Source organism: Rana temporaria, chromosome 6 (assembly GCF_905171775.1).
Source record: "Rana temporaria chromosome 6, aRanTem1.1, whole genome shotgun sequence".
Lineage (NCBI taxonomy): Eukaryota > Metazoa > Chordata > Amphibia > Anura > Ranidae > Rana > Rana temporaria.
The window spans coordinates 7434666-7462480 of record NC_053494.1 but is presented as its reverse complement, the minus strand read 5'-3'; the positions used below and the strand labels follow the sequence as shown (position 1 = coordinate 7462480).

The following is a 27815-nucleotide window of genomic DNA, read 5'->3' as shown; positions in this document are numbered from 1 at the left end:
ACTTTGGATCACTATATGGCTGTCATTTGATATTAAAGACTGTTTTCAAGCTGTGAAGTGCTTGCTCTCTGGTGATTTGCTTCCAAATATCCGGCAGCTCAGCTGGTAATGCTTCAAATGTTTTTGAAAATTCTTGATTAAACTTTACAAAGATGAACTTCCAGTAATCTGAGGACTCAATGCTGGAGTCGGGCTGAATGGCCCAATCTGGATAATACGTACGGTAATCTTTGTAGGGATGTTCTTTCCATTCAGTATCTAAATTTACAAAAACTGTGTTAGATACCACAGCAGTAGTACAAATATCAATTTCCAGCTTCTTACTTTTCTCATCATAGTAACTTGCCAATCCTAGTGGTCTGTGAATAGATGTTGAATGATTCTTATGATCACTCCCTCCGGCCTCACAGGGGACACCACAGAATGGACACTGCTTGCCACATCCAACCACCTTCCTGACCAATTCATCCTGGGGCTTCACTGTCACCCTGGAAAGTACAGACTGTATATCCATAGATCGTAGTTCTGATCGGATTTGTTGTTGTGTCTCTGTAAGGAAGTGATCGATTTCTGATGAGAGCTGCATCACGTCCCCCGAGTTGTGAAATGTGATGACTTTCATCTCTTTCTCTGGAATCACCAATTCTGTTTTTAACAATTCACAGAACTCCTCCAAAAAGCTTGAGACGGAGTCTTTTTTTAGGCAACTTGCATTTTTAAGAGCGGTTTTTATTTTGTTGTCAATAGATGATAGGATAGGCACCAGCAAGGTTTCAAAAACTGGCGTCTTGCCAATTTTTTTTGTGATGTAACTTAAAATCCATTGCTTTATAAAATTGTTATACAAACCAATGTATTCAATGTACTTTTGGAATGACATGTCTTCTAGAAGCTCCTCTAATATTGTACACTGGAAAAAACTTCTGCTGCTAAATGTGATATTTTCAGAACCAGTTAAAATCTCATCCACTATTTTTTGTCCAAGATGTTTGAAAATATAATCCATTATTGCTGGTTTCAGGCACAGCTCACAAAACTGTCTAGCTCGGTTTCGGTATTCATCTTTTTTATGGAAAATACTGAGAAACATGGACAAGTATTGAGGCTTTAGATTTTCCAGGCAAAGTTTGGAGTCATTCGTAATAATAAATTTGTCATGTAACTTCTGGAAGGCTTGAGAGGCTTTTCCAAAAATGAGTCCAGCTCAAACTGTGCCGTGAAGTTAAGTTTTCTTGCATCTCTATTATTTAGTATTTCATTGATCTTGTATAGAAGTTCCTTAGCATATATTTCATTGTAGTCATCACTGGAAGTAATCTTCTCCTTTTTTATACTCATCACTGGTCTGAATTATTGAATCAACAAGATTGTTAATCTTCTTATTGCGGTCTTGCTTAAATAGTAGGTTCTTTAAAACTGCTGAAAAACGGTGATCAAAGTACCTTCTATCTTCTCTACAAAACTTGATATCTTGCTTTGCGTATTGATGTAAATCATTAATCTTAATTAATGCTTCATTTACATTTGGGCCTCTATTTTGCATGTTATTTCTGAGAAGGTGAAGAAGCGATTTATCTACATTACATCTCCTAAGTTTTTCAAACTGCAGCTCTGCCAATGTCTTCTTCCACATCAACTCAAATTCTTGTTGAATTTCTTGTTCACTTACTTCCCGATTATTTTGTCTATATCTGTGCAGAAGATGTGATATTCTATCTTCAATCAATGTCTGGGATTTCTTCTGAATGTCCTGGATTTGTATTTTCCCTTTGTGGATAGAAACAGCCTAATGACACTTGCTAAGAGCGTTTATTTCAAGTTCTTTTCTCAGGCTCTTTATACTTAATTTAAATTCTTCTCTGTGTCGTTCTATGAGATTAGCTTTTTCTGAGTTTTCTAAATATTTTTCTAGTGATTCAGTCATCTTGATTTCTTCATCCAGAAGAATATTCTGCAGCTCATGTTTTTTGATTTCATATGTTTCTTCAGATTGATTTCTAATGTCATTTTCTGTGCTGATCACCCAGTTTTGAGTTATTTTCCAGAAATCCCATTCCCATAAGGAATACTGGGAAGACAAACTATTGTAGGCTTTGGCCACAAGGCTGTTTCTAAAACTGAAGATGAATTTCTCATGTTTCACAGATCGCCATAAAATTTCTATCCAAGTAATAAAGTCAGAGATGCTGGATGGTTTGTTATCAGATTTCTCACTTTCCATAAACTTAAGCAAATACATTTTTAGCTGAAGCAGATTTGAGCTGTAACCAATATTTACTGGAGCCATTGGTGGGTCTCCCTGCCAAAGGCCAGGAATGTACCAATTGTCCTTCCTAAGATCGTACTTCATCACATCAGTGAAAGCTGAAATCCCATTTTTACCCTCCATTTTGGCAGCCTCCTTTGTCATCTCATTCAGCTGTTCCAGAAGTTTCTTCCTGTCTCTCATGTTCTTATCAGGAGCCGATACATCACTGACATTCTGATGTACGAACTGGCAGTTGGGCTTCTTCCCAATTTCCGTCATTCTAAGAAAAGCATGGACCACAATCTGTAAAATATCCTTCATTTCTGTTGTGTTTTCCATGGCCATATTGACTATAGTGATATCACTCAGCCCAACCACTAGTGTGGCCAGTTCATTGTCATGTTCATAGCTGTCCTCCAAAGAGGCCAACTCTGGAGCTTTCAGCCCCTCAGTATCAATCACCAGGATGAAGTGACAGTCCAGCTTTTCCTGAAAATCCTCTTTCACGTTAAGAAGAGTCACGAAGGCTCCTCGTGTGCATCTTCCACTGGCCAAAGGGAACTGCAGGCCAAACATGGTGTTTAGAAGGGTGGATTTCCCTGTACTTTCCCAGCACTGTTATCACTCTTAGTCTGCTCTGTCCTTTCGTTCTGATGTCCAGCTCAGTCAAGACATCTGTTATCCATTGCAAGGGGATGTTGGAAGCATCTCCATCAATAAGCTCCAATGGAAACCCATCCAACAGAAGATCGGCTGCTATTCCTGGAAGTTCTGAAAACTTTTTTGTGTGTCTATCAATTTGTTTTTGTTTTGTTATAGAACTTTCAGCTTCATAGAACTGACCCAGTTCACGTAGAAGGTGTTCTATCCCTAAAGAGCTATCCGAAAGTTTCTGATCTAAGTCCTGAAGTTCTTTTCTATGTGCGGTGTTGGTACATTTCTCCTTATATGTACTTTGAAGTTCAGTCAGATTGTTTCTTGCAATTGCATCAAGCTTAAATTTCATCCATTTTAGAAAATATTGTCTTTCTTTCTGAGACAAACCAGTAAGAGCGTCCATAAACATCTTTATACCTTTTGGAGTTTGATGTTTATATTGCTCTGAGTGCAGTTTATTGCATTCCTTTAGGAGAGCAGACTGGTATTTTTCTGCATTCTCACCTCCTTGATTTTTCATTCTGCAAAGTTCTATTTCTATTTTGGACAATTGTTTCCAGAGATCTCCTTGTAATGTCAGTGTTTGCTTTTTATACTGTGCTACATCATTAATTCCCCGAATGATTTTATTGGCAAGGTCTCTTGCCCTCTGGCATTCATTTGTGTTTTCATCCACCACAAAATTGTGATTATCAATGTATCTTGAAGCGTTTCCTAATATTACATTTTTGAAGTATCTCTTTAAAACACTTTGGAGTTTTGTTTGCAATGTTTTAATGAAACGTGCGTCATTTGTTGTTTTGCCTTTTGAGACAACATGTTCCTTCTCACTTCCTAATTCTGGTAATAGACGCAGAAAAATACTCAATGTCTCTTTCTCTATATCTTTGCCTGGACTGGGAGTAACAACAAAGTAAAACGTGGTGTCACTCTGACTGCATTTTGATAACAGTTGGAATTCTCGCTCATTGATTGTCTCCATAAATATGAACACAGCTGATGAAATTTCACTCAAAAATGTGAACTGGTCCCAGTTGGTCTCCAGGTCTCCACGTAGGTTGGTCACTGCAAAGGCTTCTGGAAAAACATCAGATCTACTGGATGGAAAATACCAGGACATTTCCACAAGTCCTTCAGATATTTTCCTCTCAATGTTACCCCCTTCCATATCATCATGGAAGAAGAAGTTGTGATGCTGCTGGGCTGGATTAAGAACTTGATTCAGAGTTTTAGATTTAGACAACTTGGATTTCCCCAATCTTACAAAGGAAATTAGTGGCATGGAAATATTCACCACATTTTCCTCTCTGAACCCTTTACTGTCAGCTAGTGACTGAGGTATCCACTTCTTTACAATGTCTCTCATTGCCCACAGCATATAGGTACAGTGTGACCCGTCACCAGCAGGGAGCAGCAGAGGGACAGCGAACTGACACATGGACATTTTGCTTACAATCTCTTGTTGTAGAAAACTGTCTGACTGGATTCCAGCGGATCGATTTCTTAGCATGTTAAGAAATTTTTATCCGCTGGAAATCCATCGGCCCGAAAAATATCCGCTGGATCGTACACACCAGGGGATCTATCCGCTGAAACCGGTCCACGGATCAATTCCAGCGGATCGATCCTCTCGTGTGTACGGGGCCTGAGTGTTCCAGTTACTGTATTTCCTCCATGTAACTGCCTTCGGTTTCTTGGTCTTTTTCTTCTTGAGGGCCCACGATTAACCAACCTAAAGTTTACTTCTCTTTCATTACAGTTTAGAGCAGGAAAAAATGTATCAATATCAATAGAAAAATAGAACAATAGTTTATGGCATACAGTATATAACCTGAGAGGGTTTTTTTGGGAAGTGACTAAAGTTTTTACGGAAAAACTAGACAGATTTCACACTTTGGAGATCTTCAGATACAAAACTTGCAGCACTGCTCATTCCTATCATTTGTATTTACTAGTGTTTAATGTTTCCAGGGCTTTTTTTTCAGGGGGAACTCAGTTCCACCACCTCTGGCTCAGACCCTTTGGTGCCTGATCACCACAATCACTTGTAAACACAGAAGTCCGGTTTCTGTGTTTACAAGTGACAGCTCTGCCCTCTGTGTGTAACCCCACTGAACTCTGCACTCTGTATGTAATGCAATCCTGGTATTTAATGCCCCTTTAAGACCCTCCAACTGTTTTTGAAATCTGACCACACCCACGATTTGATGTAATTTGCATGGTGTGTGTGTGTGGGGGATGGGGGTTTGGGGGGTCGTGGTTGAGTTCCACCACCTAGTGTTCGAGAAAAAAAAGCTCTGGTTGTTTAACCACTTAAGGACCGGACCAATATGCAGTTAAATGACCCAAGGGGTTTTTACAATTCGGCACTGCGTCGCTTTAACAGACAATTGCGCGGTCGTGCGACGTGGCTCCCAAACAAAATTGGCGTCCTTTTTTCCCCACAAATAGAGCTTTCTTTTGGTGGTATTTGATCACCTCTGCGGTTTTTATTTTTTGCGCTATAAACAAAAATAAAGCGACAATTTTGAAAAAAATGCAATATTTTTTACTTTTTGCTATAATAAATATCCCCCAAAAACAGATCTAAAAAATGTTTTTTTTTCTCAGTTTAGGGCGATACGTATTCTTCTACCTATTTTTGGTAAAAAAATCGCAATAAGCGTTTATCGATTGGTTTGCGCAAAATTTATAGCGTTTACAAAATAGGGGATAGTTTTATTGCATTTTTATTAATTATTATTTTTTTACTACTAATGGCAGCGATCAGCGATTTTTTTTGTGACTGCGACATTATGGCGGACACTTCGGACAATTTTGACCAATTTTTGGGACCATTGGCATTTTCACAGCAAAAAATGCATTTAAATTGCATTGTTTATTGTGAAAATGACAGTTGCAGTTTGGGAGTTAACCACAAGGGGGCGCTGTAGGAGTTAGTGTTCACCTAGTGTGTGTTTACAACTGTAGGGGGGTGTGGCTGTAGGACTGACGTCATCGATCGAGTCTCCCTATATAAGGGATCACTCGATCGATGCAGCCGCCACAGTGAAGAATGGGGAAGCCGTGTTTACATACGGCTCGCCCCGTTCTTCAGCTCCGGGGAGCGATCGCGATGGGGCGGCTATAAACGAATAGCCGCGCCGTCGTCCCGGATCGCTCCCCGCGGGAATCCGACCGCCGCATGTAGCGGGGGAGGGGGTCCCGATCGGACCCCCGACCCACGTCTAGGCAGGCACGTACAGGTACGTTGATGTGCCTGTCCGTGCCATTCTGCCGACGTAAATGTACATGCGGCGGTCGGGAAGTGGTTAAACACATCGCACATCACATCTTATAGGGCTATAAAGATTGTTTTTCCTTTAATTATTCTTTTACAAGGTTACCAGTAAAAAAAAGAAAAGATATTTGAATATTTTAAATTTTTTCTGGAAATAAAAGTTCTCAATGGGTTTCTCTACACGTATACATTCTAATGATTTCTGTCTTGTGTTTATCTAAAAAAAAATGAACTGAACAATTAACTAGTTGGATCATATAGACGTTCCATAGGCCTGCACTGAACGTGAGGGTGCAAAGGGACAGTCAACCGCTAGAGCATGGGTGGAGTGCCACCTGCTGGGGAAGAGGAGGATCAGATAAGTAAAACTGCTTTTACTCTCTCTTGGACTAAACTAGCAGGTCACCCTTGCAGTGCAACCCAACTGCAAGGAATAATATTGGCGTTGCCTGGAGTTGATTTTTAACACCTTCAGCCCCGGAAGAATTTACCCCCTTCCTGACCAGAGCACTTTTGGCGATTCGGCACTGCGTCGCTTTAACTGACAATTGCGCGGTCGTGCGACGCTGTACCCAAACAAAATTGACGTCCTTTTTTTCCCACAAATAGAGCTTTCTTTTGGTGGTATTTGATCACCTCCTTGAACCTTAAAAAATGTTTGTATCATTCACTGCCACACTCAGATAGGAATGTAATAACTTTTACACTATGGTAGCTTCTTTAGAAAGACAGGATTTCTTTATTTCTAATTAGAGCATTTAGAGTATTAGCTTAATTTTAAGATATAGTTTATTGAAAGGGAAGGCAACATGATACAATAAATACATACAGAAAGGATAAAGCAAAACATACATGAATTAAAAAAAGGAATGTACTTAAGTAGAGTCCACTTGGTTTTTGGTATACAGTGCCGAGTTTGGATCACTTGAAGGGTAATGCCGCGTACACACGATCGGTTTGTATGATGAAAACGGTCTGATGGACCGTTTTCATTAGACGAACCGATCATGTGTGGGCCCCATCGTTTTTTTATCCATCGGTTAAAAAACTTAGAACCTGTTTTAAAATGATCTGATGGTTAAAAAACCGAAAGAAAAAAACGATCGTCTGTGGGAAAATCCATTGGTTAAAAATCAACGCCTGCTCAGAATCAAGTCGACGCATGCTCGGAAGCATTGAACTTAATTTTTCTCAGCACATTGTTGTGTTTTACGTCACCGCGTTCTGACACGACCGTTTTTTTTTAACCGATCGTGTGTAGGCACGACTGATGAAAGTCAGCTTCATCGGATATCTGATGAAAAAATCCATCAGTCCGTTTTCATCTGATGAACCGATCGTGTGTACAGGGCATTAGACCAATCAGATGCTGCAAAGAGTCACTGGCCCTCATCGAGTAACTCTCAGTAGTCTTTGGTAGTTCTGGTGGTAAAACAAGAACTCTTATGCCGCGTACACACGATCGGATATCTGATGGAATAAAATCCGATGGAATTTTTCGTCGGAATTCGGATGAAGCTGACTATCAGACTAAATTCCGACCGAGCCAAAACGTTGTGCGTCGACTTGATTATGAGCATGCATGGATTTTTTATCGATGGAGTTCCACACAGGCGATCGGAATTTTGTATCGGTTTTTTTTTTCATCAAAAAAAAATAAATTTTTTTACACCGATGGAAAAAAGTCAGATGGGGCACACACACGATCGGTTTCTTCATTGGACTTTTTTCATCTGAAAAAACGATCGTGTGTACACAGCATAAGATACTCATGCAGCCACCTTTTCTTTTTTTTCTTTTCTCCTGACCAAGTTAGTGCAGAGCCACCTCACCCAATCAAAGAGTCTGATGGGTGTGTTGTAGGTGTATTGGAAGGTTTAATAATGCCCAAAATATATAAATGTAAAGTCTATATTTCCACAGGATGATGTTCCACAACCTAGCTATCAGACAGGGGCGGACTGACCATTGAGTCACTCGGGCACTGCCCGAGGGCCCCATGCCACTAGGGGGCCCCATCAGGGTTGCCAGGCTCAGTAAAACCAGGGACAGTATGTAAAAATCTGTTTTTTTTTTTAGATCTGTCCCTGATATGTCCGAAACCGACATGCTTTTGATGTAAAAATCCTGAGATTTTAGCTGCCCCGCCTCGGCACTGCCTCCTGGCGTGGTGGCCATCTGTAAGCCCGGGGGCCCCATAATCTTCTATTGCCGGGGGGGCCCCATGAGTTGTCAGTGCGCCCCTGCTATCAGAACCAGCTGATCCATATACTGTAACCCGTGGCCTCTTCAGGAGCCAAGACCTCTCCTCACAGTGGGTGAGGTGAAGCCCCAGAGGTCATTGACCAAGGGTTAGAGTCTGTCCCACATCCATACCTCAATACTCAGAGCAGCATGAAAACTGAACAGTGTAATGTGTACAGTATCAAGCGTGTTCTAAACAAAGATGGAACATTTGGTGTGTATCAACCAGCAGGATAAACCATACCACCAAAAATCGTAACGTTTATTTCTGTCTTCTTTTCTCCCCTTTATTTTAAAGCAAATAGTAAAATTTTATTTTTTGTATTTTCTTAATTTGACCTATTTCTATGCACTGCCCAAAAGCCCCCAGGGCCCCAGACGGCAACCCCCCCTCCCCTTTTTTTTTGTTTACATATATATATATATATATATATATATATATATATATATATATATATATATGTATATTATTATTATTAAAGGGCCCAGGGGTCTCCAGGGCCCCCGGATGGCAATCCACCTTTTTTTTATAAAAAAAATTACATTTTTTTATACATATATTTTTTTATTAAAGGGCTCAGAGGTCCCCAGGGCCCCATGTGGCAACCCCCCTTTTTTTATTTTTTTTAATAAATGTTTATTTTTTTAGTTTTGTTTATATTTTTTATTTTTTATTAAAAGGCCCAGAGGTCCCCAGGGGCCCAGAGGCAACCTCCCTTTTTTTATGTATTTTTTATAAAATGTTTATTTTTTTTTATTAAAGGGCCCAGAGGTTTATTTTTTATTTTTATTAAAGGGCCCGCCCAGAGGTCCCCAGGGCCCCGGATGGCTACCCCCCCTCGGTTCTCTGCTCCAGGGGGCCCATGCCTTAAGCTGTGTAAGGGGCCCCAAAATTTCTGATGGCGGCCCTGCGCATACCTCCCAACATGCACGGATTCTGCGGGACTTTCCCACACAGACAGCTTCTTCCCGCAGTCCCACAAAAGGGTTAATTTTCCTGCACTGCAAGAGGAGGCAGCACGGAAGCAGGAGGAACCGGAGCGGTGTGTGGAGGACTGTGGCTGCTGAAGGGAAGAAAGCCGAGAGCGGGGCTAATGACAGTCTGTGGCCCCGGCTGTTGGCACAGGTGAGGCCCCGTGCACACGGTTGGACAAAACCGATGAGAATGGTCCGTCGGACCGTTTTCATCGGTTAACCTCTGAAGTGGCCGTACGGCCTGATATGTGTACACACCGCCAGTCCAAAATCCGATCGGGTCAGAACGCGGTGACGTCAAACACACGACGTGCTGAATAAAACGAAGTTCAATGCTTCCAAGCATGCGTCGACTTGATTCTGAGCATGCGCGGGTTTTGAACCGATGCTTTTCTGTACTAACCATCGGTTTGGTCCGATCGGGCAGCGGTCCATCGGTTCGGTTTTGAAGCATGTTTTAAAATTTTGGCCTGAAGGAAAAAAAGACCAATAGCCTATACACACGGTCGGTTTGGTCCGATGAAAATGAACTTCGGTTCATTCTCATCGGATCAAACCGATCGTGTGTACGGGGCCTTAGAGAGATTTGTGCATTGTGTTACCAGGGTTTGTATGCTTGCTGTACATTTCTTGTTAATCTGTAGATAATTGCATTGCATGGCTGCTGATTGCATACAGATTAGTGTCAGTGTGGGTAAGCTAGAAGATCAGTCAGACAGGGATCTGCATGTGTGTGTGTGTGTGTGTGTGTGGTGGGGGGGGGGGAGGGTTGCCTACCCCTAAGTCAGGGGTAGGCAACCTGTGACGCTCCAGCTGTTGTGGAACTACATTTCCCACGAGGGATTGCAAGGTTGGCCGTTACAATTGCTCCCAGAGGCATGATGGGGTTGGCAGTTACAATTACTCCCAGAGGCATGATGGAACTTGTAGTTCTGCAACAGCTGGAGTGCCACAGGTTGCCTACCCCTGCCCTAAGTTGTGTTGCCTGGTAGATGTGGGTGGACAGTAAAAAAAGTAAAAATGCCAGAATTCTAGTTTGCAGGACAGCTTGGGGGAATCTCAGAAGTGTGAGGGTACCTTGGCTTCTTGCCAGCCTTTAGGTTGCACTAGATTGTATGCAAAATGTTTCATCTGCAAGTGTGTGTCCAGCCAGTTAAATGTGAGTCGCCCTCCAGTGGCAACCAGTGGTATTGCAGGCTGTTATAACTGTGTCATAGTTGGTTTTATCCTCAAAGTAAGCTCTCTCCTTATTCCCCCTCCACCAAACACGGTTCTTGCTCCAGTTAGCAAATTGCTGGGGGTGTGATTCATTGACATTAATGTTGATATGAACCCTTTGAGCTGAAGACTCTTTGGGCCAGGAATGAGGTCCAACAGTTTTTATTTTGCTGGGTTTGCTTCTTTTGCAAAATGTCCTAAAGTTCTTTTGGTGGCTTCTAAACCCAGAATTATAAGGGTCTTTGCAGTATTGGTTCTGCTTCCTACATTCAAAGAGCTTCTTGCATACTCTAAGTATCATAATCCTGAACGTGTCTCTGTTTGGCTGGAGTTCATTTTTTAACTGTCTTATAAAAAAGTCAACATGGCTGGAAAATTGGTGTGGGGTTAAGGATGTGACTTCCAAAGGGTATTCTGCTATATCTCTTTGTTTTAGAGACAGTTCAGAAGCCAGCGCAATGCAGACGTCTCCCATCAATACATTAACGTTGTCGTATTCCATCTCTGTGTGACGTTGTAACACCCTTTTCAAAATTGCCATGGTGGAAGAGATAGCATCGGCCAACAAATTACAGTCAATATAAACTTGGCTGTTATTATTGAAGAGAGGGAAGCCTCTAATCACATCTAAAATTGGTGATGTCCTCCTGCTCTTTCTTACTGCGCCTACATTGTCCCGAATAACATAAGGTTGTAGAGTTGACGTCATGTGTAGCTCCATAGCAGGTTTCAGACAGAGGTGGCAAAACCGTTTAGCGCTGCATTTGTCTTGTATTATATTTTTTAAAGAATTTAAGGGTGGCGCCCTCTGTTGCTCCAGAAAGAAATTTTCTTCTTTCGCTTTGACGAGGGCTTCATGTGTTTTTTGGAAGGCCTCGGCTGTTCTTCTCAAGATGTGAAGCTTCAGGTCAACCTCAAACATATCTGTGAAGGGAAATATTTCCTTTCTGATCACTTTGTTAATCATTCGTAACATCTCTAGACAGTGTATGGGCTCATAATCTTTATTTAATTTAGTCATGGTCAGGGCGTATTTGCTGCACCTTTTAGTTAGAGATTCAACAAGGCGCTCCAGTCGACTCCAAGGTTTGGTACCGTTATTGTTCTTTGCCCCTTTCCTTGTGAGCCAAGTTGCATCAATATGTTTTTCCTCAATAGTAAAGCTTTCTTCCATAGAGTCTGACAAATTGTTGACGCTGTTAAGAACTTCAGTAACCAAACCCCCTCTGTCCCTCATCTCCTTTTTGAGTATCTGCAGAAATTCATTCTGAATATCAAGTTTTTCCAAAAATTGTAACTTCAGCTGGCTGACCTTGTCTTCCCAGAATGAGTCAAAATCCAAATTAGGCTCCAGCTCATCGGGGTCCCACTCCTGGTCACGAAGGTCTTCAATAACTGCCATTTGCAGGCCATGCCTTAAGATCTGAATTTCAGTGCACTTCTTTTTATAGAAAGTTTCAAGTTCTTTACTAAGGAGATGGAATTTCTCAATAAAACATTCTTCGAATTGTTTTTTGTCCGAATCCAAATAGAGTCTGAAATGTTCAAATTTTTCCTGCTTCTTTTTTTGCAGGTGTTCCAACATATCTTCTTTTAAGAAGTCTGCGCCATGAGATGGTGAAATTTGTGCTTCCTCTTTGGAACTCCACTCATACAACTCTTTGTGGATACCTCGTTCTAACTCCCTGTACCGATCAGACAGTTCAGTGTAGGTTATAACCTCTTTAATGCGCTCATATTTCAGAATGGGCTCAAGGTTTACAGCGTTCCACAGACTTTTGATATCATCAATAAAGTCTAGCATAGTCCGCAAACTGCCATGATTTGGTTTTTGGGTTAGAGTGTGAATTAAATGTTTTTTTAGCTCCATTACTTTCTCAGCATATTCAGAATTGATGCATCTATTGAAAGGATCTCCTTGCCAGAGACTGGGGATAAAGCTGTACCAGTGCCTGCTTAAAAAGTCACATTCAAAAACATCCTTTAATGATAGAAAGCTAGCTCTTTTTACTACTTTAGCAGCTAGATCAATTGTTTCATGAAGACATTGGTGTATTTTGTCTTTGTTACTGTTTTCTCCATCAGAAGAACCATTTGTTGCATCAGTTTGTACAAAATACAAAGCCGGTCTTCTTCCCGAGTCTCTCATCCTTAGAAGGGCACATGTTGCCATTTGGAAAATGTTGATGGTGTCCAATGGATTTTCACCGGACAGGCTGAAGATGACTATGTCACTCATCCCAATCATGAATGCTGCCAATGCATTGTCATGTTCAAATTTTTCCTTTTCAGATGCCAACTTGGAGGCTCTTAATCCTTCGGTGTCAATCACCAAGAGGAAATCACAGTCCAGCTTCTGTTTAAAGCTGTCTTCCACTTTGATAAGACTCATTAAGGCCCCTTTTGTGGGTTGAGGTCTGGTGACCTGGAACTGCAACCCAAACATGGTATAGAGTAGACTGGATTTCCCCGTGCAGTAAACTCCCAACGCAGATATCACTCTCACTCTGCATTGTCCTCTTGTCTTGTTGACCAGGTCAGTCAGGACATCGGTTATCCATGGAAGGTGTACACTAAAGGTGTCTTCACCGATGAAAACCAGTGGAAACCCATCCAACAGCAGATCTGCTGCAGTTTTAGGCAGCTCAGAACATCTAGGAACGTGTCCTGTTGCTTTTGAAACTATGGCTTCTGCCTGATAAATGTGTACTAAATCATAAAAAATGTTCCTTTGCATTGCTTCCTCAAGCAAAGTGTTTGTAGAGGCTTTGTGACGGTGAACCTGCATCCATTTTAGGAAATATTGTTTCTGTGCCCGGCTCATAAAAGTAAAAGCATACACTAAATTGGTGATGTCGTCATTCCATAAGCACCTAAGGAGGCTCTTCAGCATGTGGTCAGCTAACTCTGACTTGAAGTGTTCTTTGTTGGACTTGCCTTGTTGTTCTGGTTGATTCTTTTCATTTTGAACTTTGGTGAGCTGTATTCTTATTTCTTTCAGGGACTTTAGATAATTTTCATTATATTTTGCTGTAGTTGAAATATCATGGGTCAGCTCCAAGGTGTGCAGTTTAGCATACTGGCAATCTCTTTGGTTTTCGTCAATAGAGAAGCCAAAAGCAGATCCTAATGCTGCCATATCAGTCAATGTCATTTGGTTAGGGTTTACCTCAATGGCATTTTGAATTACCAGCTGGATTTTCTCCTCTAGGTTCTTCTCAATTCCCAATAGAATATTAAGATTTGAAAGGGATGAAGATAAAGCTTTACATAGTTGTTCTGTCTCATAATTCATGGAACTATTGGATGGGTGTCCAACTATGAAATAAAAATGATCACATTCCTCATTATATATCTCACCCCAGACAGACGCTCCTTCAAGAAGTATGAACACGGCGGATGAAACATTTGCTAGGAACCGAAACTGTCTCAGGTTTGCCTGTATGTCCCCGTGCAGGTTGGCAATGGCAAAAGGTTGTTGGGCACAACAGGGACCAGTATTTTTAGTAGGGAGATACCAGGCAAGCTCTACCAGGCCATTGGATATGATTCTAGAGCCTTTACCACAATTCATTTCCCGATGTACAAAATCTGTACGGCAGCTGTGTGAGATGAGGCTAAGAACTTGGTTAAGGATCTGAGATTTGGATATGTTCTTACATTCCCCAAGTCTTACAAAAGAGAATAAGGGCATAGGAATATTCACCAAATAGTCTTCTACAAACTCCCCAGTTTCTGTTGGTAAGTACTTCACAATATTTCTCATTGCCCACAACATAAACATGCCTTCCATACCATCACCAGCAGGGAGCAGTAGAGGGACAGCAAACTGAGACATAGACAGTCTGGTTACAATCTCTTGTCTTAGAAAATTGTCTGCACAGTTCAGGAGGGCACAGAGAACATCAAGGGGGTGGACAGTTGGCCATTCATTTTCACTATCTCGTAAATAAATAGAATCAGACAGATTGTAGCTCTCATTTGCTTTTGATAAATACATGCTAATATCAATGGGGGTCTCAGACCTTGTAACTGATTTGCCTTGTCCAGAGATACTAGGTATTGAGCGTCGATCCATTTCGGAGCCGCAGAACATTGAATTATTGGCATTGGTATTCAGCGATATAAGCCATCTTAAGAAGCGCCAAGTAATGTCCTTTATAGAGCGGCAAGTAGCATCTGATAGAACCTCCTGATTGATGCTCAGGACATCTGAAGGTGTCAGCTTGTGCTTTGTATACCTATTCAGTCCCAGTTCTTCAATGAATTGATTGAACACATTTTTATTTTCTGTGAATAGAATAATAACAGAAATAAATATAAAATAATACAGGCTTGTAAATCTTCAACAAATTCCAAAAATGATTCTTTAAGGCCAACTACATTGATGTGTAACTAACCAGTATATCGAAGAACCTTATGTCCCTGATAGGACCTGTTCTTGTCTTCAGATACATTTTAGGTTGTCTGGGAGGAGCCTTATTCCTAGGCTTATGCCACGTACACACGATCGGAAATTCCGACAAGAAAAGTCCGATGTGAGCTTTTGGTCTAAAATTCGGACCGTGTGTAGGCTCCATCGTAATTTTTCTGGGTGCAATTTAACCTCCACTCTAAGGCCTTGTATGCAACCTAAGCCTAGGGTCCATAGTTCACCAAGATACGCAGCAAACAATCTGATGACCTGTCCAGAAACACTGCAAGGTACTTCACTTTACTAGTAATGTTGGTTGGTAGAACAGGTTTACTTTAATTATAATTTAGGGTCCAACTCAAACTTGTTTTTAAAGCTACCCCATGAGGTATGTTAAAAAAAAAGTGCGAAGTTGTTGTTGCATTGGACCACCTGAAGACAGTGAAAGACATGATTTGAGCAAAGTTGGGAACTCATACAAATAGTTAGAAGATTAAAAGGAGACGGTCCTGGGTTTCTTAGAATAGCAGTAAGGGACAGAGATCAGTCTTCCCACCTGAGGTACCCCAAGTTCTCTACTTGCAGCAAACTGCTCTACATTGTTATATTTCATGATTTCATCATTTTCAAAAGTTATTGAAAATAAACCCGGGGGGGGGGGGGGGATTTCTCCGCATTCAATTCCAATGACGGGAGACTGTGACCAGCTCTGAATGAACAAGGGTCCTGTGCGTATTTGGCTCCATTTTAGGTACAAATTTTGGCAAAAATTCATGCCCAATTTGTCTCTGAATAGTGTCCCATCATTGGTGTCAGTGGAAAGAATAGTGTCCCATCACTGGTGTCAGTGGAAGGAATAGTGTCCCATCATTGGTGTCAGTGGAAGGAATAGTGTCCCATCATTGGTGTCAGTGGAAGGAATAGTGTCCCATCATTGATGTCAGTGGAAGGAATAGTGTCCCATCATTGGTGTCAGTGGAAGGAATAGTGTCCCATCATTGGTGTCAGTGGGAGGAATAGTGTCCCATCATTGGTGTCAGTGGAAGGAATAGTGTCCCATCATTGGTGTCAGTGGGAGGAATAGTGTCCCATCATTGGTGTCAGTGGAAAGAATAGTGTCCCATCATTGGTGTCAGTGGAAGGAATAGTGTCCCATCATTGATGTCAGTGGATGAAATAGTGTCCCATCATTGGTGTCAGTGGGAGGAATAGTGTCCCATCATTGATGTCAGTGGAAGGAATAGTGTCCCATCATTGATGTCAGTGGAAGGAATAGTGTCCCATCATTGGCGTCAGTGGAAAGAATAGTGTCCCATCATTGGCGTCAGTGGAAAGAATAGTGTCCCATCATTGGTGTCAGTGGGAGGAATAGTGTCCCATCATTGGCGTCAGTGGAAAGAATAGTGTCCCATCATTGGTATCAGTGGGAGGAATAGTGTCCCATCATTGGTGTCAGTGGAAAGAATAGTGTCCCATCATTGGTGTCAGTGGAAAGAATAGTGTCCCATCATTGGCATCAGTGGAAGGAATAGTGTCCCATCATTGGCATTAATAGAATAAATAGTGACTAGTATCAGTGAGAGCAGTAAGTGCCCCAAGGGTCAGATATAGGCAAGTGGAGGGCAACATTCTCCCACAGGCCAAAGTTTGGATACCAAAAGTGACCAACAGAGGGAAGCTCCGGGTTTATTTCCTTGATACTAAACCTGATTACTTCATAACTCTTTAATTTCAGCTCACTAACTTGCATACCAAGCTTTAATGGGTCAGCTCTGTAAGAAGTTTATCACAACTAGTGCTATTATATCACTCTGTTATTTTATCATCTCATATAAAACAATATAAAAGTCAGTTCATAAAGATAACCACACAGGCTATAAACCTTTAGGGCCGGTTCACGCCAGGAATCGCACAGGAACACAATTGTGTGGAGTGTCTCTAAAGTTTAAACCTGTGGAGGTTTTTAAAGTGTCGCCTATGGAGAATTCAAACCACCGGAGGGAGAAGAGCAGAGTAAGAAGAGAGCAGAGGGAGAAGAAACCACTGGAGGGAGAAGCCCGGAGTAAGAAGACAACAGGGGGAGAAGAAACCACCGGAGGGAGAAGACCGGAGTAAGAAGACAGCAGAGGGAGAAGAAACCACTGAAGGGAGAAGCCCGGAGTAAGAAGACAGCAGAGGGAGAAGAAACCACTGGAGGGAGAAGACCGGAGTAAGAAGACAGCAGAGGGAGAAGAAACCACGGAGGGAGAAGACCAGAGTAAGAAGACAGCAGAGGGAGAAGAAACCACCAAAGGGAGAAGACCGGAGTAAGAAGACAGCAGAGGGAGAAGAAACCACCAGAGGGAGTAGACTGGAGTAAGAAGACAGCAGAGGGAAAAGAAACCACCGGAGAGAGAAGACCAGAGTAAGAAGACAGCAGAGGGAGAAGAAACCACCGAAGGGAGAAGACCGGAGTAAGAAGACAGCAGAGGGAGAAGAAACCACCGGAGGGAGAAGACCAGAGTAAGAAGACAGCAGAGGGAGAAGAAACCACCGGAGGGAGAAGACCAGAGTAAGAAGACAGCAGAGGGAGAAGAAACCACCGGAGGGGGAAGACTGGAGTAAGAAGACAGCAGAGGGAGAAGAAACCACCGGAGGGAGAAGACTGGAGTAAGAAGACAGCAGAGGGAGAAGAAACCACCGGAGGGAGAAGCCCGGAGTAAGAAGACAGCAGAGGGAGAAGAAACCACCGGAGGGAGAAGACCAGAGTAAGAGGACAGCAGAGGGAGAAGAAACCACCGGAGGGAGAAGCCCGGAGTAAGAAGACAGCAGAGGGAGAAGAAACCACCGGAGGGAGAAGACCAGAGTAAGAGGACAGCAGAGGGAGAAGAAACCACCGAAGGGAGAAGACCTGAGTAAGAAGACAGCAGAGGGAGAAGAAACCACCGGAGGGAGAAGCCCGGAGTAAGAAGACAGCAGAGGGAGAAGAAACCACCGGAGGGAGAAGCCCGGAGTAAGAAGACAGCAGAGGGAGAAGAAACCACCAGAGGGAGAAAACCACAGTAAGAAGACAGTGCCGTCAGTGAAGGAGAAAATGTACTTGCCCATCGGGCAAATGCCTGATGTGCCCTATGGCCAGTCTATGCCTGGAAGCCTTTATACTTTTAGAGGAGAACCAGTATTTACCAGCGCCCCCTATGGGGGTAGTGCTATATTTACCAAATTCCCCCATTTGTTGCATACGGATTATATAGAAATATTCTCATCCTCATCATGGCATTACTTGCATTGTGGGCTCACCATTGCCATCTTTATTTATAGGTTGTAGATGTTTGGGAGGTAAATCCGGATATCTCTCCATGTTCCAAGATTGGAAGACTCTTTCTCAGGATATTCAACAGTTGAGTTTTACCGATTGGATCACCACACCATAGAGCGCCATTCTCGTCTGTGTTCAGGAGAATTGAGTGGAACTCCTTCTGAACGTTCCCATCACCGGGCTGGAGAAGAAGGTTGTCCAGTTGATGTTGGCTCACTTGATGGGCTCCCTCCGTGATCACTGATCTCGTCCCAGCTGTAGATCCTATGTGAGGGAACATACATCAAAAAATGGTTATAAAGGGCCAATATACACCAAAGTAATATTCAGCTGTAAGGCCGGGTTCACATATGTGCGGCCGTGGGTTCATGACTGGGGTCGTGTGTTCACCAGTTCAGGTACAATTCAGGTCCGAATTTTTGCCTAAATTCACACCTGAACCGGACCCAAAGACGCACAAGGCCCTTTTCCAATGTGCTCCGCAGCCGCCCCAACAGGACTCAACAGGAGGGAGGGGCCAGGAGCACCGAAAAGGGACCAGAGAAGAGGAGGATTGGGCTGCTCTGTGCAAATCCACTGCAACAGAGGAGGTCATTTTGACATGTTTGTTACTTTTATAGAAAAAAAATAAAACAAAACTTTACAATTAAGCCGGGGATACATTATACATTTTTCTTATTTCCTTCAACTATGTAGTGCCTCTTCTGTAGTCCCTCTTCGGTGCTCCTGGCCCCTCCCTCCTGTTGAGTGCCCCCCACAGTCAGCAGCTTGCTATGGGGGCACCGAGCTGAGTCACAGCTCCCTGTGTCCAATCAGACATGGAGCCGAGACCCGGCCCCACTCCTCTCTCTCCTGACTGACTTTGATTGACAGCAGTGGGAGCCAATGGTGCTGTGTCTTAGCCAATCAGGAGGGAGAGTTTTGGATGGCCGAGACACTCGTCGACGTCACTGGACAGATATGAGGCTCAGGTAAGTATTGTGGAGGGGGGGCGTTGGGAGGCTGCTGCACACAAAAGGCTTTTTATTTTAATGCATAGAATGCATTAACCACATAAGACCCGGACCATTATGCAGGTAAAGGACCTGGCCTCTTTTTGCAAATCGGCACTGCGTTGCTTTAACTGACAATTGCGCGGTCGTGCGACTTGGCTCCCAAACAAAATTGGTGTCTTTTTTTCCCCCACAAATAGAGCTTTCTTTTGGTTATAAACAAAAATAGAGCGACAATTTAAAAAAACAAAACAATATTTTTTACTTTTTGCTATAATAAATATCCCCAAAAAATATGTAAAAAAAATATTTTTTTCCTCAGTTTAGGCCGATACGTATTCTTCTACATATATTTTGAAAAAAAAAAAAACGCAATAAGCGTTTATTGATTGGTTTGCGCAAAAGTTATAGCGTCTACAAAATAAGGGATAGTTTTATGGCATTTTTAGAAATATTTTTTTTTTATTAGTAATGGCGGCGATCAGCGATTTTTTTTCATGACTGCGACATTATGGCGGACACTTCGGACACTTTTGATGCTACTTTGGGACCATTGTCATTTTCACAGCGAAAAGTGCTATAAAAATGCACTGATTACTGTGAAAATGGCACTGGCAGTGAAGGGGTTAACCAGGAGGGGGCGCTGTAGGGGTTAAGTGTGACCTAAAGGAGTGTTCTTACTGTGGGGGGGTTTGGCTGTGCGTGTGACGTCACTGATCGTCGTTCCCTAACACAGGGAACAGACGATCAGTGACAGCCACACTAGGAAGCATGGGGAAGGTTTGTTTACACTCACCTCTCCCAGTTCTTTCTCTCTGTGGCCCGATCGCGAGACACCGGTGGCGATCGGGTCTGCTGTTCCCAAGGGGACGGTTACGGAGGAGAGGACCGGCTGGGCCCTTAAAGGCGACGTACATGTACGCCCTTGTGCCCAGCCGTGCCATTCTGCAGACGTCTATCGTCGTGCGGCGGTCCTTAAGTGGTTAAAATACAAAACCTTCTGACTTTACAACTCCTTTAACTTACCTGATCCTCCACTCCCCCAGCAGATGGCGCTCCCCCACGCTCTGATAGTGGACTGTCCCTCGACATCATCACATGTAATGTGGGAATATAAACCTTGGCCCAGATTCAGATAGCAGTTACGACGCCGTATCTTCAGATACGCCGTCGTATCTCTGAGTGTGCGGCGTCGTATCTATGCGCCTGATTCATAGAATCAGCTACGCATAGATTTCCCTAAGATCCGACCGGCGTAAGTGTCTTACACCGTCGTATCTTAGGCTGCATATTTACGCTGGCCGCTAGGTGGCGCTTCCGTAGATTTACGCGAGGAATATGCAAATTAGGTAGATACGCCGATTCAGAAACGTACGTCCGGCCGGCGCATTTTTTTACGTCGTTTACGTTAGGCTTTTTCCGGCGTAAAGTTACCCCTGCTATATGAGGCGTATCCTATGTTAAGTATGGACGTCGGACCAGCGTTGAATATTACGTCGTTTGCGTAAGTCGTTCGTGAATAGGGCTGTACGTAAGTTACGTACACGTCGAAAGCATTGCCTATTTGCGGCGTAATTTGGAGCATGCGCACTGGGATACGTTCTCGGAATGCGCCGTTAGTCAAAAACGTCATTTACGTGGGGTCAGCCTTCATTACCATACAACACGCCCACTGCATGGAGAATTTGAATTCCGCGGGCTTACGCCGGACCACATACGCTACGCCGCCTTAACTTAGGGCGCAAGTTCTTTCTGAATACGGAACTTGCGCCCTAAGTTACGGCGGCGTAATGTATCTGAGATACGTTACGCCCGCCGATAGATACGAAAATGTATCTGAATCCAGGCCCTTATGTTGGTCTTAACCACTTGAGCTCTGGAAGATTTTACCCCTTCATGGCTAGGCCATTTTTTGCTATTCAGCACTGCGCTACTTTAACTGGCAATTGCGCCGTCATGCAACACTGTACACAGATGACATTTTAATATTTTTTTTAAAAGAAAATAAGGCTTTTTTTTTTTTTGTGATATTTCATCACCATTGCTTTTTTTATTATTATTATTATTATTATTATTATTATTATTATTATTATTATTATTATTATTATTATTATATAAACAAAACAAAAAAATGTACATTTTGAAAAAAAAAAAATATATATATATATTTTCTACTTTCTTTTATAAAACATATCCAATAAAAAAAATAAAAAAAAATATTTTTTGATATATATTTTGGCTAAAATGTATTCTGCTACATGCCTTTGATAAAAACAATCCCAATAAGTGTATGTGGATTGGTTTATGTGAAAGTTATATTGTCTACAAACTATGGGATATACTGTATACTGGAATTTACGCAGCTATGACACTATACTGTAATGGTGGTGATCAGTGGGACTGTGATAGTGTGGCAGACAATCTGGCGCTAACTGGCACTGGATGGGAGGGACACTAACTGACTAACTGCTACTGGCATCACTAGTGACACTAATACAGCGATCAGTGATAATACTATACGCTGTCACTGTACTAATGACACGGGCTGGGAAGGGGTTAACATCAAGGGGCAATCAAAGGGTTAACTGTGTGCCCAACACTGTGTATTGTGTGTGATACGTGCTGCTTTTACTAAGAGATTTGTCCATTCTTATTTCTTGTTTTAGATAGATTGAAGAGGGATTAGAATCCCTGTTAGGTGTTTATTGCTGCCCAGATGCGGCTCTCTATTTAGGCAAATTAGGAGGTCGCCTAAGGCCTTGCACTCACAGGGGCCTTGCGACCGCCCAGTTTGCGGAATTTGCCTTTTCTTGCAGCAGAGATCCCCGTCATCAGCACAGTCCTGAGTCCTCTCACTCTGCTACAGGGAGAGATAACAGGCTGCGAGTGGGACCAAGTTACCGGGTGATCGAAGCTCATGGACACTTTCAGATCACAGCCAGGGAGAGTCGCTTAGCAGAGCCAGCTCTGACACTTCCCCTCCTCTCCCCCTACTGCCCACACAGCCAGACAGGAGAGGAGAGAGAACTGCTTCTGCCCCTCCTCCTCCCACCCTCTCCTACCGTGTCTGCCCCGCCCACTCCCCCCCCCGACAGTGTTCTCTGTTTGGCCTCAGAGATGGGGACGTGTGGGCGGGAAGATTCAAGCTCAAGCCCAGCAAATGGAAAGATGGAATCTGATCCATCCATCCATCCAGACCCTCCTGCCTCCCAGTGAGTACTCTGTACATATGTAGGGGTTCCCTTCCTTCCCTTCTTCCTCCATCCCACTCTCTTTCTTTCTTTCCATCTATCTTTCCTTCTTTATTTCTTCCTCCATCCCCCTTTCCTTCTTTATTTCTTCCTCCATCCCCTTTCCTTCTTTATTTCTTCCTCCATCCCCCTTTCCTTCTTTATTTCTTCCTCCATCCCCCTTTCCTTCTTTATTTCTTCCTCCATCCCCCTTTCCTTCTTTATTTCTTCCTCCATCCCCCTTTCCTTCTTTATTTCTTCCTCCATCCCCCTTTCCTTCTTTATTTCTTCCTCCATCCACCTCTCTTTCTTTTTTTCCTTCTTTCCTTCAATCTTTCTTTCTTTCTTTCTTTCTTTCTTTCTTTCTTTCTTTCTTTCTTTCTTTCTTTCTTTCCCTCTTTGTTTCTTTCCATCTTTCCTTTCATCTTTCTTTCTTCCTTCATCCCTCTCTCTCTCTCTCTCTATTTTTTTCTTACTCCACCCCCCTATCTTTCTTTCTTTCCTTCTATCTTGCTTGCTTTCTTTTTCCATCCACCTTTCTTTCTTTCTTTACATCTTCTTTCTTTCTTTCTTTCTTTACATCTTCCTTCTTTCCTTCTTTCTTTCTTTCTTTCTTTCTTTCTTTCTTTCTTTCTTTCTTTCTTTCTTTCTTTCTTTCTTTCTTTCTTTCCTTCCATCTTTCTTTCTTTCTGAGGAGCCTCCATGGTTATAGAGACTGCAACATGAGGAGCCCTGGATCACACACCTTTTTTTTTTTTGGGGGGGGGGGGGGTTCCTAAAACCTCAGGTGAACAGGAAGAAGGCAGGAATTTCGGAATGGAGATCTAACTGTTGAAAATCCAGAGCTGGCCCAGCCCCTAACTCCTCCTATTACTAAAAATAAATACTAGAGGGTGGACCTGACCTTTAAGAATGCGAAGCACGTGTGTGAAATGAGTGAGATATCAAATTACCTTCTCTGCAGTTCCCCGTCCAGCCTGATCCAGGGCTGAGGAGTGCAAGCTTCGCAGGCCAGCCATTGGATAAAGGGACACAAACCCAATACACAGAGAGATAATAAACGCCCCCCAGAGGGTGAAGAACATGACATTCTCTGATCTCCAGGGACTCCCCTCCTGGGAGATGACAGAATACAAACACGAGCCGCGCTCACAGAATTACTGGTTTACTGCAACCTTCTATTATTGAGATTTTAAAGGGAAATCTTCATGGAAATTGTAACTTTTATTTTTCATATAACAAAAGTTTGTGAAAGTTTCATCAGCCAGAAATGAGATTGTCGGACCTCAATGTTGCCATTGTCTGAACTTACAGGGATGGTGGGAACCCCTCATAATGGGCACAGCGGGTGTACAGACCCGGGAACTCAGCACAGGGATGGTGGGAACTCCTCATAATGGGCACAGCGGGTGTACAGACCCGGGAACTCAGCACAGGGATGGTGGGAACCCCTCATAATGGGCACAGCGGGTGTACAGACTGGAACTCAGCACAGGGACGGTGGGAACCCCCTCATAATGGGCACAGCGGGTGTATAGACCCGGGAACTCAGCACAGGGATGGTGGGAACCCCTCATAATGGGCACAGCGGGTGTACAGACCCGGGAACTCAGCACAGGGATGGTGGAAACCCCTCATAATGGGCACAGCGGGTGTACAGACCCGGGAACTCAGCACAGGGATGGTGGAAACCCCTCATAATGGGGCACAGCGGGTGTATAGACCCGGGAACTCAGCACAGGGATGGTGGGAACCCCTCATAATGGGCACAGCAGGTGCACAGACCCGGGAACTCAGCACAGGGATGGTGAGAACCCCTCATAATGGGGCACAGCGGGTGTACAGACCCGGGAACTCAGCACAGGGATGGTGGGAACCTCTCATAATGGGCACAGCAGGTGTACAGACCCAGGAACTCAGCACAGGGATGGTGGGAACCCCTCATAATGGGCACAGCAGGTGTACAGACCCGGGAACTCAGCACAGGGATGGTGGGAACCCCTCATAATGGGCACAGCGGGTGTACAGACCCGGGAACTCAGCACAGGGATGGTGGGAACCCCTCATAATGGGCACAGCGGGTGTACAGACCCGGGAACTCAGCACAGGGATGGTGGACTTACAGAAAATGACACCAGTTTATTCAGCTGCTTGTGCATCATACATTTATAATACAGCAAGGTAAGGGGTCCTAGTATACTATATTTACTGCTGAATGCTGCATCCTGTTCCGGTATATTTATAAAAAAAATTCACATAGCTGCTTGTCCAACAAAACTGCACGTCAATTTGTTCTGTGCAAATGGACAAAGTCGAACGTTCACAGGCTATATTCTCTGCAGATCGAATGTGCGGATGCAGAAAACACCACATTATGGCCACTAGATGGAGCTGACTGTCATAGGAAATAAGTGTGCTCCTCCGCTCCATCTAGTGGTCATAATGTGGTATTTTCCGCATTCACAGATCCTTAAAGAATATAGCCTGAGAACATTTGATTTGTTCCCCATTTTCAAAGAACAAATTAACGTGGAGTTTTGCTGTACGATCACCTATGCAAATATATATATATATATATATATATATATATATATATATATATATATATGTATATATTTGCATAGGTGTATAATTTGTGTATATATATATTTGCATAGGCATTTGTACAGCAAAACTCCACGTTAATTTGTGTATATATATATATATACATTGGGCTAGATTCAGGTAGCTGCGCGCATTATTACGGCGGCGCAGCGTATCCTATTTACGCTGCGCCCCCGTAAGTTATAAAGGCAAGTACTGTATTCACAAAGCACTTGCCTCCTAACTTACGGCGGCGTAGCGTAAATGGGGCCGGCGTAAGCGCGCCTAATTCAAATGAGGATGAGGGGGCATGTTTTATTGAAATTAATGTTGCCCCCGCGTATTTTACATTTTTTACGAACGGCGCATGCGCCGTTCGTGAAAGAATCCCAGTGCGCATGCTCGAAATTCCGCCGCAAATCGTCATAGCTTTCGACGTGAACGTAAATGACGTCCAGCCCTATTCGCGAACGACTTACGCAAACGACGTCCATACTTAACATTGGCTGCGCCTCCTAATAGCAGGAGCAACCTTACGCCAAAAAAGCCTAACGTAAACGACGTAACGTAATTGCGCACGGGGCGTACGTACGTTTGTGAATCGGCGTATCTAGGTCGTTTGCATATTCTACGCCGAAAACAACGGAAGCGGCACCTAGCGGCCAGCGTAAAATTGCACGCAATTATACGCCGCCGTATTCAAGTTACGTCGGCGGAGGAAGCCTATTTTTTTCAACGTATCTGCCTTTGAGAATCGGCGTAAAGATACGACGGTGCAGATTTGAAATTACGGCGGCGTATCTGGAGATACGCCGCCGTAACTTGTTGCTGAATCTAGCCCAGTATATATATATTTTTTATAAATACACCCCTATGTTATTCAATCATAGTCCTGACAGATAAACTCCGTGGGCCATATTCACATAGATTAGCGGATCTTTAGATCCGCGTAATCTATGTGATTTACGATCCGCCGGCGCACTTTTGCGAGGCTAGTGCTGTATTCACAAAGCACTTACCTCGAAACTTGCACCGGCGGATCGTAACTCCCCCGACGTAATTCAAATTCCGCGGCTAGGGGGAGTGTAGTATTTAAATCAGGCGCGTCCCTGCGCCGATTTAAATGCGTATGCGCCGCCGGCTCAATTTCCCGGCGTGCATTGCTGACACTGACGTCGCTAGGACGTCAGTGGTTTCGGCGTGAGCGTAACTTGCGTCGGGCAGAATTCTGAATCGGCGTACGCAAACGACGTTAAAATTTAAAACTCGGCGCGGGAACGACGGCCATACTAAACATAGGATACGCCGCAGTTATTCCTGCTATAGCAGGGGTGACTATCCGCCGGAAAAAGCCGAACGCAAACGACGTGAAAAAAAAGCGACGGGCGGGCGTTCGTTTCTGAATCGGCGGTTCTCCTCATTTGCATATCCGACGCGTAAAAAAACGAGGCGACACCTAGCGGCCGGCGGGAGATTGCAGCCTAAGATCCGACGGTGTAAGTCACTTACACCTGTCGGATCTAAGGGAGATCTATGCGTAACTGATTTTTATGAATCAGGCGCATAGATACGACTGTTGGATCTCAGAGATACGACGGCGTATTAGCAGGTACGCCGTCGTATCTCTTTGTGAATCTGGCCCTGTGTGATGTGCAGTATCTTACATAGACTGTATTGCACTAATAAAATGTGATATTACATTTTTTTTTAACTACCACCATTTTATTCTCCAGGGTCTCTGCTTTCAGAAAATATATACTATTGGGGGGGTGGTTCAGTAGTCTTCAAACCTAAAAGTATTTTTTAAATGTGTGCAAAAGCAAAATTTGGCTCTGGAAGCGAAAGGGTTAAAAATCTGACATCTTCCAGCAGCTAAGGGGTTAAATGGCGATCGATTTCCCGGCTGTGCCGTTACCTGGAAGTCTGGAAGACGGGAAGGTTGAAGACCGGGGTGGAAGGTGGATTAGGAAATCCCGTCCTCGCTATCTCCCAGACTTTGCTCCTCGTCTACCTGTCGAGGTTCTCCTGTCCTCCACGTCTCCCCATCCATGGTCACCTTAGAGGAACTCCCCTGACACTCCTGAGTCCTCAATCAGGACGGTGAAGATCCGGAGAGGCGGCCGGGAAGTCAGGAGGCTCGTATTCTGGAAGTCAGGCGGCTCGTATTCTGGGAGTCAGGAGGCTCGTATTCTGGGAGTCAGGAGGCTCGTATTCTGGGAGTCAGGAGGCTCGTATTCTGGGAGTCAGGAGGCTCGTATTCTGGAAGTCAGGCGGCTCGTATTCTGGGAGTCAGGAGGCTCGTATTCTGGGAGTCAGGAGGCTCGTATTCTGGAAGTCAGGCGGCTCGTATTCTGGGAGTCAGGAGGCTCGTATTCTGGGAGTCAGGAGGCTCGTATTCTGGGAGTCAGGAGGCTCGTATTCTGGGAGTCAGGAGGCTCGTATTCTGGGAGTCAGGAGGCTCGTATTCTGGGAGTCAGGAGGCTCGTATTCTGGGAGTCAGGAGGCTCGTATTCTGGGAGTCAGGAGGCTCGTATTCTGGGAGTCAGGAGGCTCGTATTCTGGGAGTCAGGAGCCGTTTCCTGCCTTGAAAGTGAAACCAGAATAGAGAGTTTCATTTCTCGCCTCTTCCCTCAGGCTCTCCTGGCTCCGGGACAATACAAACAAGAACTTGGCCAA

At 43.7% G+C, this 27815-nt stretch overlaps 1 protein-coding gene and 1 pseudogene across 1 annotated transcript; both read right to left on the bottom strand.

Moving 5' to 3' along the window:
* LOC120944334 lies at positions 1-10535 on the bottom strand (annotated as a pseudogene).
* Positions 9914-27785, bottom strand: LOC120942985 (up-regulator of cell proliferation-like). The gene is made up of 3 exons (XM_040355998.1): positions 27055-27785; positions 18316-18598; positions 9914-14912 (listed from the first exon to the last, which is right to left on the bottom strand). The coding sequence occupies exons 2-3, from the start codon at positions 18374-18376 to the stop codon at positions 10558-10560; spliced, it is 4416 nt and encodes a 1471-aa protein (XP_040211932.1). The 5' UTR covers positions 18377-18598; positions 27055-27785; the 3' UTR covers positions 9914-10557.
* Positions 27786-27815: the final 30 nt, after the last annotated feature.

What these genes read in the sequence shown, in the direction of transcription:
- LOC120942985 (XM_040355998.1), bottom strand. Translation starts at nt 18,376, where the DNA reads ATGGAGAGATATCCGGATTTACCTCCCAAACATCTACAACCTATAAAT. An exon ending in TATAAATAAAGATGGCAATG is followed by an intron (nt 14,913 to 18,315) that starts GTGAGCCCACAA and finishes TTCTATTCACAG; the next exon opens with AAAATAAAAATGTGTTCAAT.